The sequence below is a fragment of the Lates calcarifer genome, linkage group LG12 (genome assembly GCF_001640805.2).
Source record: "Lates calcarifer isolate ASB-BC8 linkage group LG12, TLL_Latcal_v3, whole genome shotgun sequence".
Classification (NCBI taxonomy): domain Eukaryota; kingdom Metazoa; phylum Chordata; class Actinopteri; family Centropomidae; genus Lates; species Lates calcarifer.
In genome coordinates, this window is record NC_066844.1 from 19,867,247 (window position 1) to 19,891,177 (window position 23,931).

Genomic DNA, 23,931 nt, shown 5'->3' on the forward strand with positions numbered 1-23,931 from the left:
AAGCCCTCTGAGACTAACTTGTGATTTGCAGCTATAAATAAAACTGACTTGACTATTTGACAGAGTTCGTCATAAATCTTGGCAGTCATTTCTGCAGTGTGAATTAGGGAGAACTCAGAGTCACGTGTCGATGGTGTTGGATATGGAAAACCAAGTCCAATATACCACCTCACAGCAGCAATGTTTTGAGCATTTTTCCTTCAGCATGTACCACAGTGTGATGAAGGCTAATAAAAACACAAATGTAATTTGTGAGAACTTTTCCATGCGTTCTGCACTGCAACTTGAGTGTGTAGGTCACGTTATGTCAGTTTCATTCGTGGAGTCCAGGATAAGAAGCAGAAAAAAAAAGTTAGAGACAACAGACAACAGAACTACTGAGCATCTCAGATATTTTGGAAAAAAAAAGTTTATTAATTTAACAAGCATACAAAACAACAAATCATTTTTTCAAACTACCAATGCAGTTTCAGTGCAATTCCAAAATATACATTTTCAGCAGGGCATGTTAATCAAAGTTATTCACATCAGATACAGCCATTTAAATAATTCTTTTGATTATCATTTGACAATTGTCCTAGCCAGAGGAAGCTCGCAAGTGATACCTTCTTGAGGTAAAACTGTACACATCCAATCTTTTAACGTACAAAACAAAGCACTACGTCACAAATGAAATATTAAATACGAGAACAAAAACATAAGTACTATAGCACAATACAAACCAACGCATTTGTAAACAAAGTCCGTAAACAAAAAAGAAGTATGTGGTTATAGATATTTGGTTTGTGGATTTAATAAATACTTAGCCGATGCACTGTATCCTATCAGTTTACCACATAAGACAGTATTTGGTGTGCAAGTGTAGCAGACTGTCAGTTATAACTTTAAAAGGTGAAGGACGTGAAATTCTGGACAAAGTTCTTCTCCTCTGTGTGTTTTTCCACAACTAAAGGCTATAGCATAGATAAACACAGAGGCCAATTACAGATGTTAAAAAAGACCAACTTCCTGTATCCTTTTCCTTCAGGTAAGAAGTGACATTCTATGTTTGCTTCTTCAATAATGCTTTCCGACAATGCAGGCAAAACGCATTCACTCACAGAAAGACTGTTACTTTAAGACAGGATCATGGTATTAGCAGGGCACAGCAGTGAAACAATAACAAGAGCTCGAGGATGGCACTGCCAAAAAAGGACTGATGTGAGTGAAGTCCCTTGTGAATGGAGGATGCTGAAGCTTGTGTCTGGCACAGCAGGCTGACGACGAGAAGGCCTGGTCATCTAGTGATGACCAACTAATGTACAACATCAACCCCCAAGTCCACGGCTCAACAAAGGTTCTTTGTCAGGGATCACAGCATCAGTAAGGCCAATAGAATACTGAGGGTTGAGAGTTTTACAGCCAGCTGCACTGACTTAAGCTTAACTTCACCACAACTGACTTAAAAATGTGACATGCTATTTTATAAATTGGCCATAAATATCATAACTATCTTTTTTAAAGGATAGCCAGTCTGTTAAGTTCAATATTGATATGTTCCATGATACTTTGGAGTTTAATTTTTCTTCTCTTCAGGTGCTACAATTATGCTGCTACATAAAACTGAACAAAGGTGTAACAAAAACAGAGTGTGGATGTTGGAATCCATTGAGAACCGTTTTCCTAATTTTGCTTAAAAATCCACACTGAAAAGCCGTGGAGTGGCACAAAAGAACAACCTTTCTTAATTTCCATTCTAGCTTTCCTATGTCATCAACACAGTACCTTTTTTAGTTGAAAAAAAAAGTAGGACTTTAAATTCGGCTGCTCCGGGGCCTTTGTGGAAGCACACACTATGCATAAGTTAGCATGTTAATATCGGCCACTGCTACGGTCAGATTCATCTGGGTGTTAAACACATACTGCTGTGGTCAGGTGGATAACAAACACTATATTAGCATATCATATCATTTATAGTATGTCAGATTGTAAGGTAATCTAAATCAAATATGCCCTTAAAAAGCAAGGAACTCATAGATATATATCATTCAGTAATTGTGCTATTTTTCCAATACACAGGATTCAAAAAGCACTCAAACTTTCAGTCAGCACCCAGCCACACAGACAGAATATAAGCCTTTAAGACATGACTGTTAATGGAGGTTTTTGCTTAATACAGCATATTCAATGTACAGATTACTGTAGAACTGCCATTAAAAAGAAGGTAAGCAAATTTTGGTCATCTTATCAGAAAAATTGGACTTAACAGAAACAGCGTGAAAAAGCACAGCATTCACTGGTAAGTTCCATTGACTTATCATATCACACTCCCAACTTCTGATGAGGCTGATCCAAACCATGAGCTCAGTGGAGACTCTAATGAAAAGAATAACGCACTAGATTAAGGAGTCCAGTTTTCTGTTATTTTCAGTCTACTTCAGCCACATGTTTTATAATTGCCCACGCAAATATACAAAAAAAAGGAGAAAAAGAGAAAAAAGAATTTGTGTGACGGTGTGTGTGTGTCTGTGCTTTTAACAGTGAAAAGTGATGAGGAAAGGCATGGTCACAGGTTAAAGGGTAATTCACCACTGAATTAAACAGGGCCAAAAACCTCTTACTTCCAGCTTAAAACTGTGGAGCATGCCGTGATTATGGCCACACCTTAATCGGTGATGTCAAGGCAAGTGCTCTCCATCAGCTGTCAAGGGCAAAACACCTGCTGTGACATCACTGTTTGGGGTGAGGACAGAAGTGCACTGTGGTTTAATATTTCAACCCATGCAGAGCAGTACAGCAACACTTTTCTGCCCTGTGTGATTCAGTGTTCAGTTACCCTTTAAGGCTCCTCTTTTCTCTCTCATCTCAGCATGGTTTGTACACTCTTGCAGCTCTACCTCTCAAACGTTGGCCCTCTTGGTCTCCCACATTGTCCGTTTACCTCTCTACCTAATACACTCCTCCTCTGATGGGGTTTCTGATTCTTCGTTCTCGCTGTCATCCAGCTCGGGAAGATCTCCCCAGAGGAGCAGATTCAGACCTGCAGACACATTTGGAGAACGACAAAGGCTTACAAACACACAATTAACAGATCAGCTCCTGTTTTAACTAAGAGGAGATTATACTGACCTGTTGCATCCAGTCTGTTGAGAGTAGACACAGCATCACTGTTGAACATCCAGAAATGGCCGTTGTTACAGGAGAGCAGGCAGGGTTTACATGGGGCCACAACATGATAGCCCACAACATTACCACTGGGAGAGGGAGGGGGAGAGAATAAAGAAGAAACATGTGTCAGCACATCACTGGGGGCACTTCTGAAAAGTGCTAACTCCACTAGTGGGTCTCTATTATCTGACATGTTTGTTTTTACCCTGTGTACAACAACAAAGGCCCAGGGATACAAAAGAGGCTCCGTAAAGCCTCACTGTAAACCAAAACTTTAGGTTACTATCAGAAAAAAAAACAGAATTGACAGAATTTCTTAAATATCTTTGGACTGTTGGTCAGACTAAACATGGCATATGACAACTCTGGGCATTTTTCACAATTTTCTGGTGTTTAATAGACCAACAGACTAATCAAGATATATTACTTGTCATATAAATCAACAATGAAAATAACTGTTAGTTCCAGCTCTACAGGTGTATACTATGAAACACAGCTATATGGCTAGGACATGCTTGGTTGCTGTGCCAACCGAGGTGGCTGTGCTTTTGATTAACATCTCACATCAGCAGATGGTCATCTTCCTAAAAGCAAACCCTGCAGGCTATAGAGGAGCTTTACATACCACTTGAGACATGCGATGTCTCTCAGTTTGCATTTGCAGCTTTCAGTAGAGTAGCAGCTGGCCACAAAGTCAACAGTTCTTGGGGGAGGGTGCGTGTAATGAGAAACAAACATTGCCATGAAATATTACAAAAAAGTGTCATGCAAAAGATCCTGTTAATCACCCATACTGTGTCTCTGTTATCATTGTGTCTCTCCATGTATTAGTTAGTTACACTTTTTGTCAAGAACATCTCGTTCTGGTAGCAACAGCAGACATAAACAAAGGCTAGCAACGTTGCTAACTCGATTAGTACTTACCTATTGGGAGGTATATCAGTCGAAAAAAGCTCAACTTCCGTGTCTGCAAGAAGCACTGCTTTCATGCCTCTCGTGCAGAGCAGACTGTCACAAAAGATGCAGTTCACCTGTGTCACACACTTGTTTTTGAAATTGGCGTTGGATGTAGACATTGTTGTCCTCATAAAATGGACGAACTCTCTCGCTCTTTCTGCCCCCAGACGGCAAATGCAGCAGAAAACAAAAAACACAAGAATCGGGCGCTGGTGTTGATCACTATCCGTTGAAATCGGTAAAATAATAATCAATTTAACGTTAACTTCACAGGCGTTAACGCTAGCTCTAACGTCCTTGTGCAAACGTTAGCTTTTCCCTAACGACAAAACGGAAGGCAGCTAACGTTAGCTTGTTAAACAAATGCACGGGAAAAAATCTATTTCTGCGAGACGATCTCTTTATGAAAACAAATGGCTAGCTATCCAATTAATAGATACACGATATCAGCGAATAACTGGCCTGTTTTACACGACTGGCTCAGCATCCATTGAGATGTAGTTAACAACTAACTGAATAGCTGTCAGCTTTGTTTACAACTTCCTGGTATTTAACGGCACTTCCTGAAACTATCTTTAAAAGACCCCTGACTTGACTTTGGTTGGATACATTCCATAGTAACTGGCGCCATTGGCCGACTTCATTCCAAAGTCTAAAATTGATTGGTTGTAAATTAGAGCTGATACGCCCACATTTAAAGGTCCTGAGAGACGATTGGTGTCTTGCGTGTCATTCAAATTCCGTTACACCAATCGTGGTGTGGGAAGTATTGCTCTTGTCCTATTAAAATTAGGCGGGGCTGTAGTTCAGTGGGTGTTTAAAAAAAAGAAAAAGTTCATGCTTTGACGTTCAAGCAAAGTGCTAATTTTCTAAATATTCAATAAATGACACTAGTTTATGGTATGAATTATCATCGTCGAAACACAAGATAAGGTTAATGCATTTCCATTGTGCCAAACAGTACCATCGGTGAGCATAGATGGCTAGTTATGGAATTCTTTGCTAGCAAGCTGAAACTTAAGTTAGACTTTTTTTGGCTAATTTTGGGCTAACGGCACATTTCTACTTACAGTTGGTGATAAGTTTCTGTTTTTCTTCAGTAAATATTCAGTAATACCGTCACCTAAACTGAGCATGAGGACACATGTTAGATACCTTGCTTCTTGTCATCTGTAACGTTACTAAGACAACTAAGGTTAACATTAGTCTATGAATATTAAACCCACTTTTCCTTACTTTACCCACTCTGGAATACATCATCCTCACACTGCAACTAGGTTATTATCCTAAGTACAAGAAAAAAAATATGTAGCTATGTGAAACATGTCAAATAAGCTTTTTTTAAAAAAAAAATTAGTTAGTAAAGTTTGTCCAGTGGACTTTCTTTCATTGCCATGCATTTTAATGAAATTTAAGGTTGTATTTACATCTGGTCAAATAACACACACACACACTTAGAGCAATGATACCTTACCATACAGCTGAGAGCTTGTTTGCAGCAAATGTGGTTTAAACCCAAATGAATCCCATCCATGTGTGCATCCATGCTTGTCCTGCGCACTGGGGCTGACCAGCACAGCCAGCCCCCTCCATCTCCACTCGGTTCCTCCTCTCTCTCACTTCAGGAGGAGGGGAAGAGGAGAGCAGTTTAGTTTAGACAGGCAGACGGGCAGCTGCGAGACCGATACCCGTTCAAGGCAGATATACACATAGTAAAAGGAAAAAAAACTTTTGGAAGTGCTGACTGACAAGCTACCGCTGTTTGTTTTTCGGGGGGGAATGAATCTCATTTCACTTGAAGTTGTTTGCACCATAACCGGTTTTGAGGAGGTGGAGAGGCGCGGCAGCGGATGGGAACATAGAGCAATAGCAACAGCAGCAACAGCAGCGCCAAACTCACAATGCGCCCGGAGTGAACAGAGGCAGGGAGACAATACAGATCCGCGGGCACACTGAGGAGCTGCAATCTCTCACCGGGGCTCTCTTTTTCTTTTCAAAACCTCTTCAAAACCACAGTGGCATTTTCCCCTCCTCCACGACTGACTGAGTGATTGATTGAGACAAAATTGACTTCGCAACGAGGGCAAGTGGTTTGATCTCCAAACTCAGCCATGACGTCTCCGGCGAAATTCCGAAAGGACAAGGAGATAGTGGCCGAATATGAAACTCAAGTCAAAGGTAAAACTTTTTAAAAGCCCCTCACGTGTTAAATGATGGGGCAAGCTTAAGCAACGTAGCCTTAAATCGGTGCTTTCTTACTGTATAGTGTGTTTTCCTTGACTTGGCTGATTGCATTGGTTTTCCCGTACCCTCACCTCTCCCATCAGGCGTAAAGGGTACTCTTGCCTTTGTATTTCACCAACCATTTATGAAGGTTAATTGACACTGTGCGGACGTGGCGGATCAATAATGTATCAGTTATTGCTATCTTAACTAGAACATCATGATCGGCGTGTCTTCAAGCGTGTGATCGCTCGCCTTTAACTCAGCACACAGATGGCCAACAAAGACATGAAAAAAAACCCGCTCACAAATCAGCGTTGTTTTCCAAATGTGGCCTCTGTATGGTCTGTAAAGAAAAGCTTATGTGAAGGTGCTGTGTGTGTGTGTGTGTATGTGTGTGTCTGTTGTGTAGACTACCCAGAGAGCTGGGGTTTCGACATGGAACAAGGCAGGGCGTTTTCTCTCCCCTCTCTGTCTCCTGCGTGTCTGTGCTGCTGCTGCTGCTGCTGCTGCTGGTGTGCACCGCCGTTCCTTCATGCTGCAAACGTGTGTGTGTGTGTGTGTGAGAGAGAGAGAGAGAGAGAGAGCGAGTGTTGCAAATTTGCAATTAAATGATCAATTTGTGCTGAGGTTTGTCCATTGATTACAGTTCATTGGTGTCGCCTCTGCCGGTGATCAAGGACATGAGAGAGCAGCAGGGGTGGGAGAGCAGATTGTAGTGGTTAGAAAGGGGCGTTCAGATGTTAACTGTTTGCTGGCTGATTGGTGTGTGTGTGTCTGTGTGTGGATGTGTTTCTGTCGTCAGGCAGGCACACTGTATTTAGCTGGGCACTGTCAGTCAGGGTGACAGCCAGTCCTCACCAGATTTATAGGTTCAGATGAGTACTACTGTTTACTGTAGGCATGGGAGGAGAGGGGAAGCACAGAGGTGGCAGGAAGGGGAAGAGGGATGTGAAACAGAGAGGACAGGATATTGCCCTCCTCATGAACAGCATGTTTCCACTGCTGCTGCAGTGCCAGATCACCAGATAAGATGGGCCACTACCTTCTTTATCACTGCCGCTTCTCATTTCCATTTAGGAACAGGACACCAGTCCTCTCCCCAGCCTCATCTCCATATTGTCACCTCGCGGCTGTCCTGTTCTCCGCTAGAGCCGCTGTCTCCTGTGACTCTGTTTGATAGACCGGCAAGTCAGTGAGAAACAAAGTGGTTGTTGAGAGAGTTATCGTAAATCACCATGTTGTCAAACTGGAATTTCTGGTGTTAATATACAGATGAGTGACAAATCAGAAGAAGAAAACACCAAGTGTTTTAGTGAGCCACCAAAATCTGTCAAAGCTGCTTCAGTTCTTTATGACATAGATTCAACAGGTTTCTAGAGCTAGAACTAGAGGTATGAACACTATTATTCTGAAAGGTTTATAGGTTTTCAGTTAAGTTGAGATTTGATAACTACAAAAGGCACGTCAATGATTGAGGTCAGTTCTGTATCTGAAAGCTTTCAGTGATTTTTCTTGTCTGTAAATCTACACAGTAATGTGGACAGAGTTTGATTTGTTGGCATATTCTAACAGGCAGTCTCGTCAGTTGATCTAACAGACCGATCAATCTGTGGTAACTCACCTCAGCTCACTGTGTACCACCTCTTATTAACCGCCTCTTCTTGTTTACCTGCCTATCCACAGACTCATTTGGCTGTCACCACAGTGACATTAGTGTCCCGCTAGACCGCTGTTTATGCTCAGCAGCCCATGTAAGGTTCTCTGTCCGTGGTACGTCCTGGTGTGTTTGTCAGACTGTGGACTTAATGTTTGTTCATCGACCCTCCGCATTGATTCCTCCTGTCAGTTACTTTGCTGCTCCCTAGTGAACACCTGCGTTGCACTGCCTGTCCTTTCCTCGCTCTGTCCACATGTTTTTCCACATACCGTCTTCCCTATCTGGAGCAAACGGATGAAAGGATAAACCTGTGCATCCACATAACTGTTTTTGGAGTGTGTGTTTTTCCATCTGCGTGTCTCTAGATGCCGTGTGTCTGCTCTGACATTCCCAGCAGTCTGAGTTCTCTGGGAGACAGAGACAGTCTGTCATTACCTTGTGCTCTGCTATTAGAGATTCTCTAATGGAGGGTATCAAGCAGCAATACAAGAAGAAGCTACACGTCACGTCTCTCTTGTGTTTGCTGACACATGTCTGCCTTGTTTCCCAAATTTTCAGCAAATCCGCTGAGGAATCATGCATACCTGCGTGCCTCTGTACTAATCAGGCAGCAGGAGTAGTCTTGAATGCTGCAGCCATATAGCCATGCAGCATAAAAGGCGAAATGAATGTAAATCCTCCCGTGGCTTACATTCATAAAGCTCTGCAGCAGGAGAGGAAGATGCTTTTTACACATGATCATGGACACATTCACACAAACAGGGGCTTGACAAAATGAATCAAACACTTGGGTGACTGCATTTGTCCTGATTAATTAAGACTCTCTGGGTATATTAACTACCATACTACTGTGTTTTGTTTGGCAAATGGATGCCTTTGATGGAATACTTGTGTAAAACTATTATACTTTCCTGTAGTATTATGATACCCCACTTAGCACCATCAAACTCTAGTAGCGCAATTATACTACATTCAAAATAGCTAAACATGTATTCACATGCCATTTTATTATACCATGTACAGCATTTGATGAGAATTCTGATGAGATTCCTGAGATAATTTAGCCTCTTTTATTGTGACTCTTGCACATATGAAGTGCTTACTGGCGTACTTTTTCAGCTGACAGATGCTGCTTCTTAGTATTTAAGCAAGAAGTAGCTTACCTTTGCATAATCTTGTAACTTTGTGAAGGAAAAAACTGCAACGTTTATGTGAATTGTTAGAGCAGGTATGGGAATATCCTTGGACACTGTCGCCTCACCTGTTGACGAGGGAATCCAAGAATATTGCTTTTATTAATGCACACCAGTGCTCGAATATCACCATCCTTTTCTCAGTCTGTGCTATTTCACACAGGCAGAGTGCTGATACTCTAATATGGGATTTTGGCTGATGCAAGGAATGTTCCTACTGCTCAGGAACAGGGTGTGTGTGTGTGTGTGTGTGAGAGTGAAAGACAGAGAGAGAGAGAGGGTATGTGTGTGTGTAGAGAGACACAGACAGAGTGACTGAGACACAGAATGACTGAAAGGTGGGAGAGAGAGTAAGAAAGAGAAACATAAAGAAAGGAAGAAAAATGGAAAAAGAGAGTGAGGCACATTTAAAGAGGGATAGGAATGCATTTAACACAGATGCAAATGGTTACACAGAGCTGAAATGGAGTTAAGGAATGAGCTTATCACCTACCATTTTTAGTTTACAGAACACTTACTTGGAATTGAATCCAGAAAGCGTCTTTTGTTTTAGAAAGACTCCAGATTACTGTGAGCTTTGCCACTATTATAGGCTCCATTATATTTGTCTATTCAGTGCACATCTACCATCTTTATCACCATCCCTTGTTTTCCCCAGTCTGCAAGCTCACCATATTGTTTAAATGGAAAGCTTCAATTCAGGCAATGGGAAACATTTTAGTGGAAAAAATAGGGAGTGCTGAGTCTTTAAAAAAATATTTGACAGATGTTTTTTTTTTTTGCATTTTTCAAGTGCACTTTGGCTCTGTGCTTCAGTGTCAGTGTTTTACACTTCTGGGAATGTTAATGAGTGGTTCCTTTTGCAAATATTTTTGACATTGATAAAAACCTATTGATTATGATGTTTTTGTGCTTTGCTGGAGAAATACAGGGAGGTACTGTGTGGCCATTCAGTCTGATGATGTGTTGAATAACTCATTGATTTTTTTAAACAAAAATCTGACAGACATGCACACACAAAGGAGCGGGCAGTGACTCCAGACGGCTCTAGGCTATTATAATTTTCCAGTCTGGCTAATAAACTTATTCAGCTCTACAGGTACAATGTTGATCTCTCTCTCTCTCTCTCTCTCTCTCTCTCTCTCTCTCTCTCTCTCTCTCTTTCTCTTTATCTCTTTCTCTTTCTCTCTTTCTCTCTTTCTCTTTCTCTTTCTGAAAAGGGATGAGTGCCTGTGGCCACAAACTTAAACTGTGTGTCTGCCTACGTGTACATTACTAAGCTGCCTGTTTATACGGCAGCCAGAGAAACATATGATTTTGGATAAAGGGCTGCTTTCACTTGCACACAATAGGTTTGGCTAGCAGGATTGTGGGTTTGCGTCTGTGTGTATGAGTGTTTGTAAGGCTCTCTGCCTGGCCATATATTTTTGTTTGTGAGTGCGTTGCGGTTGATTGATGTATATTTGATCAGGAGGAGCAGGGACACTGAAGAGGGGTCCTCTGACATTAATGGCAGGGAGCTTATGTTTCTTTATTTTTGTACAGCTGTGTTACAGTAAGAGGGAGAAGGAATAGGGAAATGACCAAACAGAGGGAGGATGGATACAGCATAATTGTTACCCCTTTGTTGCAGTTGTCCTCACATCAGTCATGTGTGGTTGGAGGGTTGGAAGAAGACATCTTTAAGCTTCTTAATCAGGAATACTCTTAGGGCTTTGTGTGTGTGATCTTGACAGTCTCTTGTCAATTAGGGCTGGACTGTATTGACTCCAGAGTCCAGTGGTGCAATTACCAACCAAAAGTCAATCACGCAGCTCTGAAAGGGATTGTTTACTCGCTGTAGACTGTGCCAGTGTGAGGATGTCTGTCAGAGTGTGTTTGTGAAAGGTGGAGGAGGGGGTGGGGTTCCTGGTTCTGTATTTTTTTTTTTTTTTGTACTGTGAGATGAATTAAAATTGCTGACAGAGCTTAAAATAATCACTCAGGAAGGATGTTTGTGTGAAACTGAGGTTCAGGAGTCAGGCTGGAACACACACAGATTATACAGGGAGTGTGTAATGCTTCCTGTTTGGGCCCATGGCTTTGTGAAGGAATCAACTGCCTTTCATATTACACACACACACACATACACATACGTGCAGCGCAACTGTGCTTGGTGTGGTGTGAGGATTTTTAGCTCTGCAGTCAGCATACTTGCCTATCAGAATAGAAAGGAACTGTGAAAGCTGGAGTTTTTTAAAGAATGAAGATCCTCTATTCCCTCTAATAAGTCACAGCAGAACAATATATTCCATACGGGGTGTCCCACCATCCTTTTGGTGTGTGTATGTGTGTGAGAGCAAACATTAGAAGTCGCTGTGTGCTGTGTCAGCACCAGACACGATGTGGCTGAAAACACACATTGATTTTCTGTTCCCCTCTACCTATTTGCTTCCTCATTCTTACGCATTTGATATGACAATTCACTACAGGGCTGCTGCAGCACCTGAGTGAAAACACAGTTTTCTGAGACTTTAAGTGCTGAGTTGGCCTCCTTCAGTGCACACACACACACACACACACACACACACACACAGAACACCGGCTACAAGTCAGTCAGTGACTGTGTTTTTGCGATTTGGAACGAGATATCTCATCCATCTCTGCCTACACCCCCACATTCTGGATACAGTCAATAGATGGGAGATAAAAAAGAGGAATGTCTGCTATGATAGTAACTTCTACCACCATGATAATGCAGATGAAGCAGTAGAGTTGAACAACACCCACAGCTCGTTAATATCAGTGACCGAGAAATGAAGGAGTAGATTTAGAAGGCTGGAGATTGAATGAAAAAGAGATAAGCATGAAGACGAAGACAGTCAGTGAAGCTAAGTGGGTAAGGTCAGAAGTCAGCTGCTAGATGACTGCTGTTCATTGGTGCCAGATGTTCCAGATGCTGTGATTGGGCAACAGATGTTCTGTCTGCCCTGGTTGGCTAATCCTAACACCCTGGCTGCCACCCCTTTACAAGGCCTTCAGGACTAATGGCATGATGGGATTGGCTGAAATCTCCCCTCCCTCTTTTCAGGTGCTCTTGCTTTGATGTTAAAGAACTGTGTGTGTGTGTGTGTGTGTGTGTGTGGTAGCCAGTGTCCAGTCAATAGCTGTGTTTGTACTGACATTTTGCAACACGATGAAGCTGATGTCATATTTGTTCATGCAAAACACACACATACACACCCATCTAGCCTGACAGATTTTGTTGTTACCTGCTGAAGGTTTTTTTGCATAATGTCAACCGTAGCATTCCACACAGACAGTTGACATGAAGTTGAGCAGTGTTGTAGTGGAGCAGCAGTTAATGCTCGTCCATGTTTGAATGTGTAAGTAGGACTGGGTATATGTGAAATTTAATAATGTGATGTAGTGGATTTTCAAAAAATTCAATTGAGAAACATTTCTGCAGATAAAATGACCAGATTGATGATATTCAGTTTATCATCATAGACGACTGAAAAGCAACAAATGTCCATATGTTATATGCTGGAACTAGTGAACTGTGGCCATTTTGTGGCCAATAATTAATCAATCATCCATAAAAACTGTTGTAGATTTATTTTTTTTCCATTGTTTCAGTACTGTTCAAGTCACATACACACACACCCACACACCCATATATATATAATATCAGCTCTTAGTGTGAATGTGCATGTGACTTGAACACATAGTTAATACGGAGGCCATGACCCCTGTTAGGGTGCCTCTTTATCTGACATACACTCACACACAGCAACAGCAGAGCAACCAGTGTGAGTGTGTAAAAATGTAAAAAACAGAGCCATACTTGGGCCTCCCCCCTCACACACACACACAATCTCACTCATACACACTCTGTCTGTCAATCCCCTACTCCCTCTCCCTCTTTTTCAATCTTTTTCTTTCTCTCAGTCTACATCCAACGAACAATCAGACCATTGTGAAAAGAACCACTGGTCTTCAACTCAAACTCTCTGTTTCTCTCCCCCTCTCCTTTTCTGCCTCACTCTTTTTCTCCCTCATGATGTTTTGACAGTTGTGATGAAATATGACACGCACATTTTTGCAACACGGCTCCTATGGCAGCTTAAACCAATAATCATCACTTTATGATTCCAGCGTATGTGACACACATATTGTGTGCGCATGAGCCTCTCTGCTGGACACTGACTCACAACCAGCTGAGAGAGAGGATGTTTGTGTGTGTGTCTGTGTGTGTGTTTGTGTCTCTGTGTGTGTCGGTGAGAACATCTTTAAGAACAGAGGGATCTATATAAAGCTGAGCAGGGCAGAGACAAAGCACACTCATATCCTCTGTAAAACAATCAATAGGAGAACAGACATCCAGCTGTAAATAAATAGGAGAGAGGCAGAAAGAAGGGAAGGAGAGAAAACACAACAGTAGAAAGGTTGGATAATGCTCCCATGGGACGCCAGAGGAAACAGGTTGTGTTTGAACAGTCCTCATACATGGCCGGAGAGCAGGAGGAGAAAAAGCCAAGGAGCCAGACCAAGGAGGGAAAAGGGAGGGATTGGGGGTAGAAAGAAGAAAGGAAAAGGAGAAGAAATAGGAGGAGGGATCTGGGAAACATGCAAGAGACCTAAATAAAAGAGACTTACTGACAGGTATAGAGGAGGGAAGAAACCCCGCTACTACTACTAGACTGTATGATCCATCTGCTCAATTCAACATATTTGTGCATACAGTATGCACTTGTATTAGCCTTTTCACTCCCCATCTCAGTCTCCCTCTTCCTCTCTCCTTCCCCCTCCATCAGCAGCTTCTCTCTGCACGTAGGCAGAGTTGGTTGCTAGGGTTACTGAATTGCCCCCATTTTTCTGGGTTTGTGAGGAGCAGAGGGAAAATAAGAAAGAATAATGTAGATTTGTCTCTCCTGTAGGGTCTAGCTAATCAGGTTACCACCATACACATATACACACACAGTTCCATTTTGACCCTCCAGACCATGGTCCTTTTCAGTTTTTTTTTCCTCCTTTGCTTCCTTGCTTTGCATTCCTGTTCTCCGTATTTGCTCTCCTCCGCCTCCTTTATTCTTTCTTTTCATCGCTTTCTTCCTCCTTGGTGTCACTGCAGTTTCCTCATCTCCCTCAGGCTGTGGGGTGGTATGCTCTGTGTGTGTGTGTGTGTGTGTGTGTGTGTGTGTGTGTGTGTGTGTGTGTGTGTGTGTGTGTGTGTGTGTGTGTGAACTGAAGGGAGGCATGGTTTGATTAAAGGAAATTCTGAGTCGCTGCTGTTGTTTCTTGGAAATAATTTTGCTCGTCATTGATGTTTTAAGCTTGATATTTATGAAAGCCTGGGGTTGCGTTTTGAACTTGCATTAACATCAAACACTGTAAATGAGTAGCCACTGAGTGCTAAGAGGGTGGTGGGGTGGGTTGTGCTGGTATCAAGAAGAGAATTTCAGTATTGTGACAAGCATTTGTGTGTATGCTTGTGTGTTGGAACTGAGCAATCACTGCATGCTGGCACTCACCATTTGGGTTCACACCTCTGCTAATGCTGTTTTAATGAAGCCATTCATCACCTCTTCTCAGCTGAATCTGCAACACTTAGGCACTCACACACAGCCCTCTCACTTTTCTCCTCTTCTTTTTCTTCCATATGAATGTGTGCGAGGACACGGTGTTCTTCCCCCTGGTTGCTATGTGGATGCACCAGTTCTATTTTAGTTGTTCCCAGCATCAAAGCTGCTCTGGTGGAGATTTCTCCCATTTCACTCACAGTGTTTCTTGCCGCACATATGCAGGCTTAGAGAGGCTTGTTTAAAGTGCTGAGTCCTAGCTTTACTTTAAACCTACTTTGAATGTGGGAATACTCTAGTTTTCTTTCCCACAGTCATCACACAGATACACACACTCTTTTTCTACAGTATGATAAAAACAGCACACGCTCTTGTATGGCTAGGCAGCTTGCCTGAAGAAGAGCAATCCTCTGATCTCTGATCCTGAAAACTGTAAGAGTCAGCCCTTCTCTCCTTGCCCTAGCCCCCTCATGTCTCCTCACCTCACACTCAAACCAGATGCACTACCTCTAAACACAACCCAACGCACGTCACTTCTACAGCATGTTGGCTGTGTGGGGGCAATGTTTGGGTGTGTGTACTGCTAACACGTTGGCCTCAGCTGGAGGTTACATTGAGGTTACTGTTAGCCGGTTATGTAGCAGCAGGAAGGAGATGTGGAAATTAAACATCCTCCTGTCATCTTCCTTTTTTACTCGGCCATGTGGGACGACTCATGATACAATGCCCTGCTGTGTACAAACAAGGAAACGGGGGGTACATATGTGAAGATGTAGAGAGTTCAAAAGAAAGGAAGGGGAAATGTCATACATATTCGCTGACAGTGACACGAATGAAACCTGCATCAGTACTTAATTTGAACAGGTTTTAAACTCTTTCATGGTCATCCACCCAACTTGGCTTCAACATGAGTCCAATACTGTTTGGATTCTTCTGGTAAACAGGTCAATATAAAAGCAAAGCTTTAATCTCCAAACAACATTTAAACAATGACTTCTCTGCAAAGAACAAGAGGAAGAAAACAGACAGAAAGACAGAGACAATGTGTGGGTTTATGGCGGGAACGAAAACTGAAACATATCTTTATTGGGTACTTACGTAATCTTAAACTATGTCATTTGTGATTTGTAAGGAACTGCATTTGCAGATATGGGTGTATGTGAACATTGCCCACAAGAAGTCAACTAGCAACAGCAGTTTTAAATAGATATGCTGTGAGTTAAATACACACTGAGAGGATGTGCATCATGTATACACTCGTCTCCATTCTCATATCTAGTACATGTTGGAGGCTGTGGCTGTATGAGCATGTCTAATTGCGTACCTTCCTGAATGCATTTATTTGTGTGTGTGTGTGTGTGTGTGTGTGTGTTGGTGCCATGCCTGCTGTGGATGAACCCACCCTGGAATTGTACTGGAGCTGTTCAGAGGCAGCAGCAAATACCTGAGGCCTGATATTTATCTCACTGGTTTGCAGGCGCCTGTTAGCAGACTCTTTCTCTTCGCCTCTCGCTCAGTGTGGCCAGGGGGCAACAGTGTGTGTGTGTGTGTGTGAGAGAGAGAAGAATATGCTGATATGTGCTCTTCACCCATGCATGTTTAAGCGTGCCCCCAGGCTGTGCACTACTGTCAAAGTCTCTAAACCTGTCATGGACAAACACAAGAGATACAGTGAAGATAATCACATACACTGAGTTAATGGTTTATTATGTACAAGCTAATGTCATTCAGTACAATGGCCTTTCAATGCATCATGTCTTTGTGACACTTCAGAAGTTCAGTTTTTGTTGACACCTTGTTAGAGACATGTTGATTCAGCTCTATTGAATCAACAGCCACTGAAGTGTACATACTGTCCTTACTGTGCTATTGTCATTGCACTTTCATTGGAAGAACTGTCATGCTTTGAAAGAAACAGACTTGCTGGAGCAAAGATGATGCTTTTGCCTTTTTGTTAAGAGTTGGAACTGCAGTACAATGTGCACTATAGTAAAGAGTTTATAAATAAACTCTACACAATACAGTATAGAGTTCATAAATATGATTGTATGAGGTTTGTAAGAGGTTTCTGCACTCGCAGTATGCAAGAATACAAGTGTGGTATATAAGTTTGTACAGCAAGATTATTTTACAAAAAGGGTGAGGAACATATTAATTAAAGGGTAATTGCACTTCATTCCATTCTTTCAGTTTAATCCAGTTGTTATTTTTGTGTCATATTAGGTCTTTGTGGTAGTACTATAGTAATATAGTCAGACTATCAAAAGTATTTTCAGATACAAACTAAGTACTATGCTAAGTGTAGAGTTACTCTGATGGTATTTAAAGCAGAAACATTTGAAGTATTTGACATATCAAGATCCAATCACAGACAGCGAGTCACGCACAGTCAGCCTCTCTGCAGATTGCAGTGTTTAAAATTTCTAGAGACAGCCCCTGGAAGCTGCAATGATGCAACTGCAGACTGTCAGCCAAGTGAGCCAATACCAGAGTCAGACAGTATTAGCAAGAATCCCATGAAACAGGAGCAGGAGAATGTTTTGTGGTGTGAGTGTGCAGGATGGACTGTGTCGTATTGAATGCCAAAATGGTCATAGTCGAAGTATTTTAATTAGGCAAGACGGCAAGGCACAGTTTACACAGCGCTTAATGAATTGAGGGCCAACGGCTCTCCATCATTACTGACAGCAAATTGCAGTAACATGTGCCGAGACATTTCTTGAATAGCTGGTAAACTGAAGCCTGGGCCATTTTAATGTTTTAATAAATGCTCAGCGTATACTATCAGTGAAATTGAGCTGAAGTTTAAAATTGGGTATGTAGTGTAGAAATCTGATATTTAACATGTGATGCAATAACATATATGTTGTTATCATCATCTGGGTATCGTCAGTATGTTGTGATATGTCAACACCTACCAGGCACTGTTATGTTGCTACATTCTGGCCTGTGACTGAAAGGGAAATCTTCTCTGCCAGCATCCCTCTCCCTGTGCACTGTGGAGCGTATAGACCATGTGCTGGCCTGCGCTGTGGGATACCCCTCTCAGATTACCACCTTCGCCTCTCCCCCTGCCCTCCTCCCCTGCGGCCCTCCTCCCCCTTTACATTCCGACTCAGTCCATGTGCTTCAAACAGAGTGGAAATGGGAACATCCCACCCCTTATACATGCACACACACATACTCATTCCTGTTGTGCAGTGGCCCATGTGGGACAGGGGTTGGCGTGGAGCTGATGGGTTCTTTCCATATAGATTATACACAGTGTGCTACACCCTGTGTAGTCACGTGTCAGGAAGTAGACCTGTGCCTGGACCTGTGCTGAGCTGAGAGTTAAATAAGCGAGTGTTTTTTCTCCAAAATAAGCAACAACAAGCCCTAACTATTGAGGTGATGGAAAAGTTGATGAGGAAGAACAGAAGAGAGGGTACAGAGGGGGGGATGCCCCTTAGCAACAAGCCTTCCCATCAATCACCTCATCACATTTGTGGCATAGCAGCCTGACACAAGCATACTCTAGTGCCACCATCACTCTTTTTGTCTTCCTCTTTTCCCTGAATTTTGTCTCTCCCACTCCCTTTCTCTCTGTGAAATCTTTCTGTCTGAGGGCAGTGTTGCGTGTTAAAGGTTGCTGTCCATGACACATATGCACACACGCACACACACACACACACACACACACACACACACACACAGGCATTCTCTGTGTAAAGGTTGCAGTGGGAGGCAGCAGGCTAAGTGGCTGAGTGTGAGTGGAGCTCTTGTCATGTGCTGGTGGTATTCCCTCTGAGGAATGTGGAGGAGAGAGTTTCCCAGTCTGGAGTGGTGGATTCCCACTGCTTGGTCTGAGCATGAATGTCAGCTTTCAGGAATCCTTGTGGTCCTGATAGTTTTGTACATACAGTGTGGTATCACTTGTACATGAGTTGTGAAAATGTCCTATTGAAAAATCATCAGTGTCTTTCGATTACAACCTTTTTAAAGCTACAATCCTTGAGATTTAAGCTGTGGTTGACTTTTGGTCATCTGTGGTTACTGGTGGTAATGGCAAGTGTGCATAGGCTTAAGAGTTGCATTCAAAATTACACCTACTTTAGCAGGAAACACACCTTGAGCGGTTACTCTGGGCAGCCAAACCAACTGCATTTATTGCGTAACTTAGTTTATAAAGAAAATTTAAAAAGACAGTCAAAAGTGTCACCTGATGTGGTAATACTAAGCTCAGGATGCGATTTTTGTTTGCTGAAAAATGCTAGCCATGAACAGCATTAAAATGGTGTTTGAGTTTAAGGATTATATCTTTAATGTAACGAAAGACCAAATTTATCCTCCCTGTAGAGTCCTTTTTTTGACTCTATTTTTTTCTCTTCTAGGTTCAAGTATCCAAAAGCATTGCAGTGTTTGTCAGCGACTGATTCTCACCCCCTAGATGTCAGAGCATCTTTGAGCAGATGGTGTACTTGCTGAAAGTAATGTTAAATATGCCAAAAACTGTAGTTAATGGGCTAAGATGTGCCAAAAACACCCTGAATTCCAGTTGAACAAAAGAAAAACCAACTAACTGCAAATATTTCTACATGACTGTCCTGTATTAAAGCAGCTATTGTATCTCCACACAACACATTGGCACTTAATGCCCATTGTTTTCAGCATCTTTGTTACTGATAATGGCCAGGAAGGCTTTCAGTATGTGTGAGTCAGGTCCCTGGCTGTATCCCTCTCCATTGTGTCCCGCTCTTGCTGGGGGTTGACAATGATGGCCACTGTCCTCTCAGTGAAATACATCGCTGTCATAGCTTACATTCTACATGGTCCATATGCACACAACACAGCTGGCCCTCACCACGGAGTCTACGAGGCATCGGGGCCATTTTGAATTCATGAATTATTTTGTTGTCTTTAGTACAACAGGGAGAATGTGTCTGATTTCTAGCAAGGAGGGGAGGGCGGGGGAAGTCTGTGATTTTTTTCCACTTGTTTTGTGAAGAAGTGGAAGCATAGAAAGAAAAGGAGGGAGATCTCCTCTATGGTGAGTGAGAGAGGAGTGTACGCCTGATATCTGGGAGCAGGAGAGTCGGAAACAGCAGGACTCTGGTAGATCAAACAGGCTTCCTCTGCGGATAAGAAAGCAAGCCAGCCAGGGAGAGAGAAAAACACAGGCAGGGAAGGGGATAAAGGAATACAAGAAGAGAGCTCTTTGTAGTGTTTCAAACTAGAGAGAATTGTTGAACAGTAAATGGCACTAATGACCATCTCACATTACCTTGTGTCCGACTTGTGGTGATCTGTCTGTATGAGTCTACTGAGGCGAGTTGAGAACAGGTGTGGGCCACATGTCTCCTTCTGGTCTGCCGTGACCCTTGACCTCTCCCGTTCCCTGCCAGCCACAGACTCCCTCCGGGGATCTGCTCCCAACTCTCAAGCCTACCGTCAAAAGGGGGACGATTGTTGTACATATATTTACCGCAGCCTGACAGCTCAGCATGTGTGTGTGCGTGCATGTTTATGATGCGGAGATTAGACTGTGTGTGAAAGTGCCCCCTCTTCTCGCCCTTCAACTCGGAGGCAGCATCAATAATTCAGCAACACATTGCAGAACACAATGCTACACCCAGCATTGCCTTTTTTCTCTTTCCTTCCTTCCAGATTCCTCAGTGTTTATCTGTCTCCCGTTAGACTGTTTTTATACCCCCATTTTGTTTCTCTTACCCCCTCCCCCAGCCCTGCTCAGTTTTGCCCACTTTGTCTCTCTCCATTCTCTGTCATGTTTCCAATACTGGAGCTGAGAATCTGTCAAACCTCTCACTTTTTCTTGCATTGGTTAGTGTCTGTTTTTTCTTTTCCCTCCCTCCTGTTTTCCTACTCTCCTACCCTTGATGGGATTTCATTCCTGACTTGCCTGTGTGTCCACTCCCTCCCCCCTCCTCCCTCTCCCTTTCACTGTCCCTTTCTTTTAAAATCTCATCGAGGCAGTTTTGAGGGGCCGGAGAGGAGGCCGTGGAGGGGAGCTAGGAGGGGAAGGGTGTGGCCGCCCACACTGCAGCACTCTATTGTATTGCACTGATTCTGACACGTCCTCTCTCTCTCTGACACACACATCACATCGCACACACACACACACACACACACACACACACACACAAAATAGGACACGCACGCTGTGTCGAGTCATCGTGTTCCAGAATCCTCTTGTTAGAGAGGCGTAGTCTCTTGGTATCAGGGCAGTCCATTCCTGAGGACAGATAGCTTTGTTTTCTATCATGTGTCCGAGGCTCGTCCAGACTCCAGGCTCCCATGGTGTCAGAGGGCAGAAAGATTGAAAGGGAAAGGCTTGAACAGTAGGCTCTAGCACAGGGATGTCAGGCAGAGGGCACTGGACATTTTAATCTAATAGTCTAATTCTTCTAGAAATTTGTCTCATCATTGACCCTCAGTCCACAGGGAGGTCAAAGCTCAGGGTCAGCTAGAGAGCAGCCAGTCTTTATTCAGCATCTTGCTCATGCACATTCCATCTGATGCTTTCTAGCCCTCACTGAGGATCGAACGCAGTTTTTCAGAGTTGAGAGTGTCTGCTTAACCAATTGACTGATTGGCAGTGTGTCAAATAAATGCAAGGAGCTGCGTAGGTGTGAGCATGTTGAGGCAGGTGTCCGTAGGAAAATGAAATACAAACCAGGAAGTCCAGTTTGAATAATACATCCATGAGTTTGAAGGCTTATTGGATGCCAAAAAAACACTACTCAACAGGTTACACTCCCTTTAGGCAGGATTTTACACAGACTTGGCACTGTACCACAAGGTGTTATAATTGGCCTGCAAAATGTGTTGCTTGATGACGTTGGATTGTGCTAGAATACAATTTGAGCCAGGGCCGTCAACATTTGATGAACTTGCATGTCTGATGAAGTCCACTGCAGTGACGAACTTGGTGGTCTTGTTCAATACAAAACAAGACCAGTTCTTAAGTTTGCCTGGTATGTCAGTTAAGTTTGTGCCAGTGCGGGTCAGACTGTAGTCAGAAGTATGGCTGATGGCAGTGACCGTCAGATGCTTGTTATGGCTCATGAGATGGTGATATTTGAGCTGTGGGGACAATCATGTGGGTGGTAATGCTTGCTAAGTAGGCACTTAGTGTGAGAAAGCAAAACAACAGCATGTGTGTTTGTGTTTTTGAGCAGCACAAAGCCTGTGTTCATTGTGTATCAGGGTGTCCTCAAGCTGACCTCAGGTGAGCTTTCCTCACCCTGCAGTGGTTTACAAACACATCTTCTGAAGCATCCTGTCTGTCTGACTTTATCTCTGAGAATTCCTGGAGAGGTAGTTTATTTTCATCAGTTCACCCCTCTGATTTAAGTGTTGTTCCAGTTTTTGCTCTTTAAGTACTGGCAGGATTTTCTTAAGGCTTACTTGAGTGTTCTGCACTGCGGAATCATGCAGCCTGTAACACTAAGCTATACAAGGACATTGAGTTTTATTTTGGCAGTGAGCTCATACTGACCCCAATTTGCCCTGCTGCAGGGACATAAATTCACTCTGATATAGCCCAGCCACTCAGTGAGGGTACATCAGCTCGCTCACCTGCCTTACAGGAGGCTCTGCTGCTCACTATGCAACCATCTGCATTACACTCTCTACTCAAAAATTCTTACATTTATGCAAACAAAGGAGAGCAGCTCTAACTCTGCTATCAATAAGCAAAAAACTAATCCAGCTGCTTTGTCTGGTTTTGCACTTTTACTGACATTTTACTGGCTCCAGGCTGTCACAGAATACCAATCTGTAAAGAAGTGTGAAAAGTGTAACAGTGCCCGGTTTTTTATACTTCTGGCCGGTCCTTATGTAAGTTCTAGCCTTTGAGTTGTTTAAAAAATTTTCTTTCAGTGATGTCAGGCTACTCGGTGGAGGGGTAATCACACGTACAACCTAATGAAGTTCAACACTGTCTCTCTATGGTGCAGTTCATCCTGTAAGGGGAATTAGAAAACACAGTAGTGTTTTAATTCCAAACCTTGTTCCGCTCAGGCAGCTGCTGCATTAGTAAAATGTATTAGCGTCACTGTGCATCTTCAAACACTCAAAATAAAACCAGCTCAATTTGAAACAATTGCTTTCTTCTCCCATTTCTTACCAAGGTACACATTTTATGTAGGTATGTATTATTTAATCTTATCTAAATGATGAGTACAGTGAGTTTGTTCAACTAGCTTGCAGACTCTGATTAGTGTAATCTGCCTCACTCTCTTGTATTAAGCCTGCAGAAATGAAAAACCTGTCTTATGCATTTTCTATAAGCTCATTTTCATACTTTGCTAGAGGACCAAGATATTCATTAAAGGGCTAAGCTCTAATGAAAACCCTGAATAGAGAGTAGGCTTTAACTTAAGAGTGTGACGAACTGAATAGTGACCTGAGTCCTCATTCACCAAACATCAACGCTTATCTCACGCAGACTCTATTACACTAATCCTGATGACCTGTGATATCCCTGTGTGGCAAGCATGTCAATTACTATATATGAGTGACTGCAATATACAACTACTAGACTACTACTGCTAGACTTCCTCTGCTAATTACTTTTGTCTGAGGATTACTTTGATTTGACATTCTGAGGTGCTAAATGTGATCTTCACAGCTTACGACCTCTCTCACTGTTAAGATGAAGGACCCCGTCTTGGTATTTTCAAAATAAAAGAGAGAAAGAGGCTGAAACAGTAATCAACAGTATTAAATTACCCACAGAGTAAACCAGCAGAACAAGTGCATTTGCTGTCTGTAAAAAGTCTGTTTTGTAAGCCTCCATTGGTGATTGGATAATGTAACCCACTTGATGCTGCATGCATCTCATCAGCTCTCACATGACAACAGTAAAATAATTTAGATAATGAGTTGAACCTTTTATTTATCATTTCTTATTTTCTTTTATACATTTGATAGACACTGAATTCATCAAATAGTCCCCTTTCTGAGATGAAATGCTGTAAATGAGACAAATTTTTTGGGATTTCTTTCCATTCTGGCTTGTGTGGAACAGAAACTATGGTCAATTTTTGCTGGTGACTATTAGAGAAAGTATGCTCTGTCTATATCAGCCAGTTAATCACCTTTCCTGCCTTGTTTCCTCTCGATGACAATGGAACACCTCTCTTACACTGTGTCTTGGTTTAAAAGGAACTATATGTTGTCCCTCTCT

General features: G+C 42.5%; 2 protein-coding genes across 3 annotated transcripts in view; one reads left to right on the top strand and one right to left on the bottom strand.

Annotated features, from left to right (window-relative positions):
• Nucleotides 1-393: 393 nt before the first annotated feature.
• On the bottom strand, nucleotides 394-5,530 carry fam72a (family with sequence similarity 72 member A). The gene is made up of 4 exons (XM_018686731.2): nucleotides 4,072-5,530; nucleotides 3,773-3,850; nucleotides 3,109-3,233; nucleotides 394-3,019 (listed from the first exon to the last, which is right to left on the bottom strand). The coding sequence occupies exons 1-4, from the start codon at nucleotides 4,233-4,235 to the stop codon at nucleotides 2,925-2,927; spliced, it is 462 nt and encodes a 153-aa protein (XP_018542247.1). The 5' UTR covers nucleotides 4,236-5,530; the 3' UTR covers nucleotides 394-2,924.
• Nucleotides 5,531-5,682: 152 nt separating this feature from the next.
• Nucleotides 5,683-23,931, top strand: part of srgap2 (SLIT-ROBO Rho GTPase activating protein 2) — a 52,029-nt gene continuing 33,780 nt past the window's right edge. For both annotated transcript variants that reach the window (XM_018686728.2, XM_018686729.2), the window contains exon 1: nucleotides 5,683-6,282. In XM_018686728.2, the coding sequence (XP_018542244.1) occupies nucleotides 6,216-6,282 (67 nt within the window). In that variant the 5' untranslated portion in view covers nucleotides 5,683-6,215. The remainder of the gene's footprint in view (nucleotides 6,283-23,931) is intronic.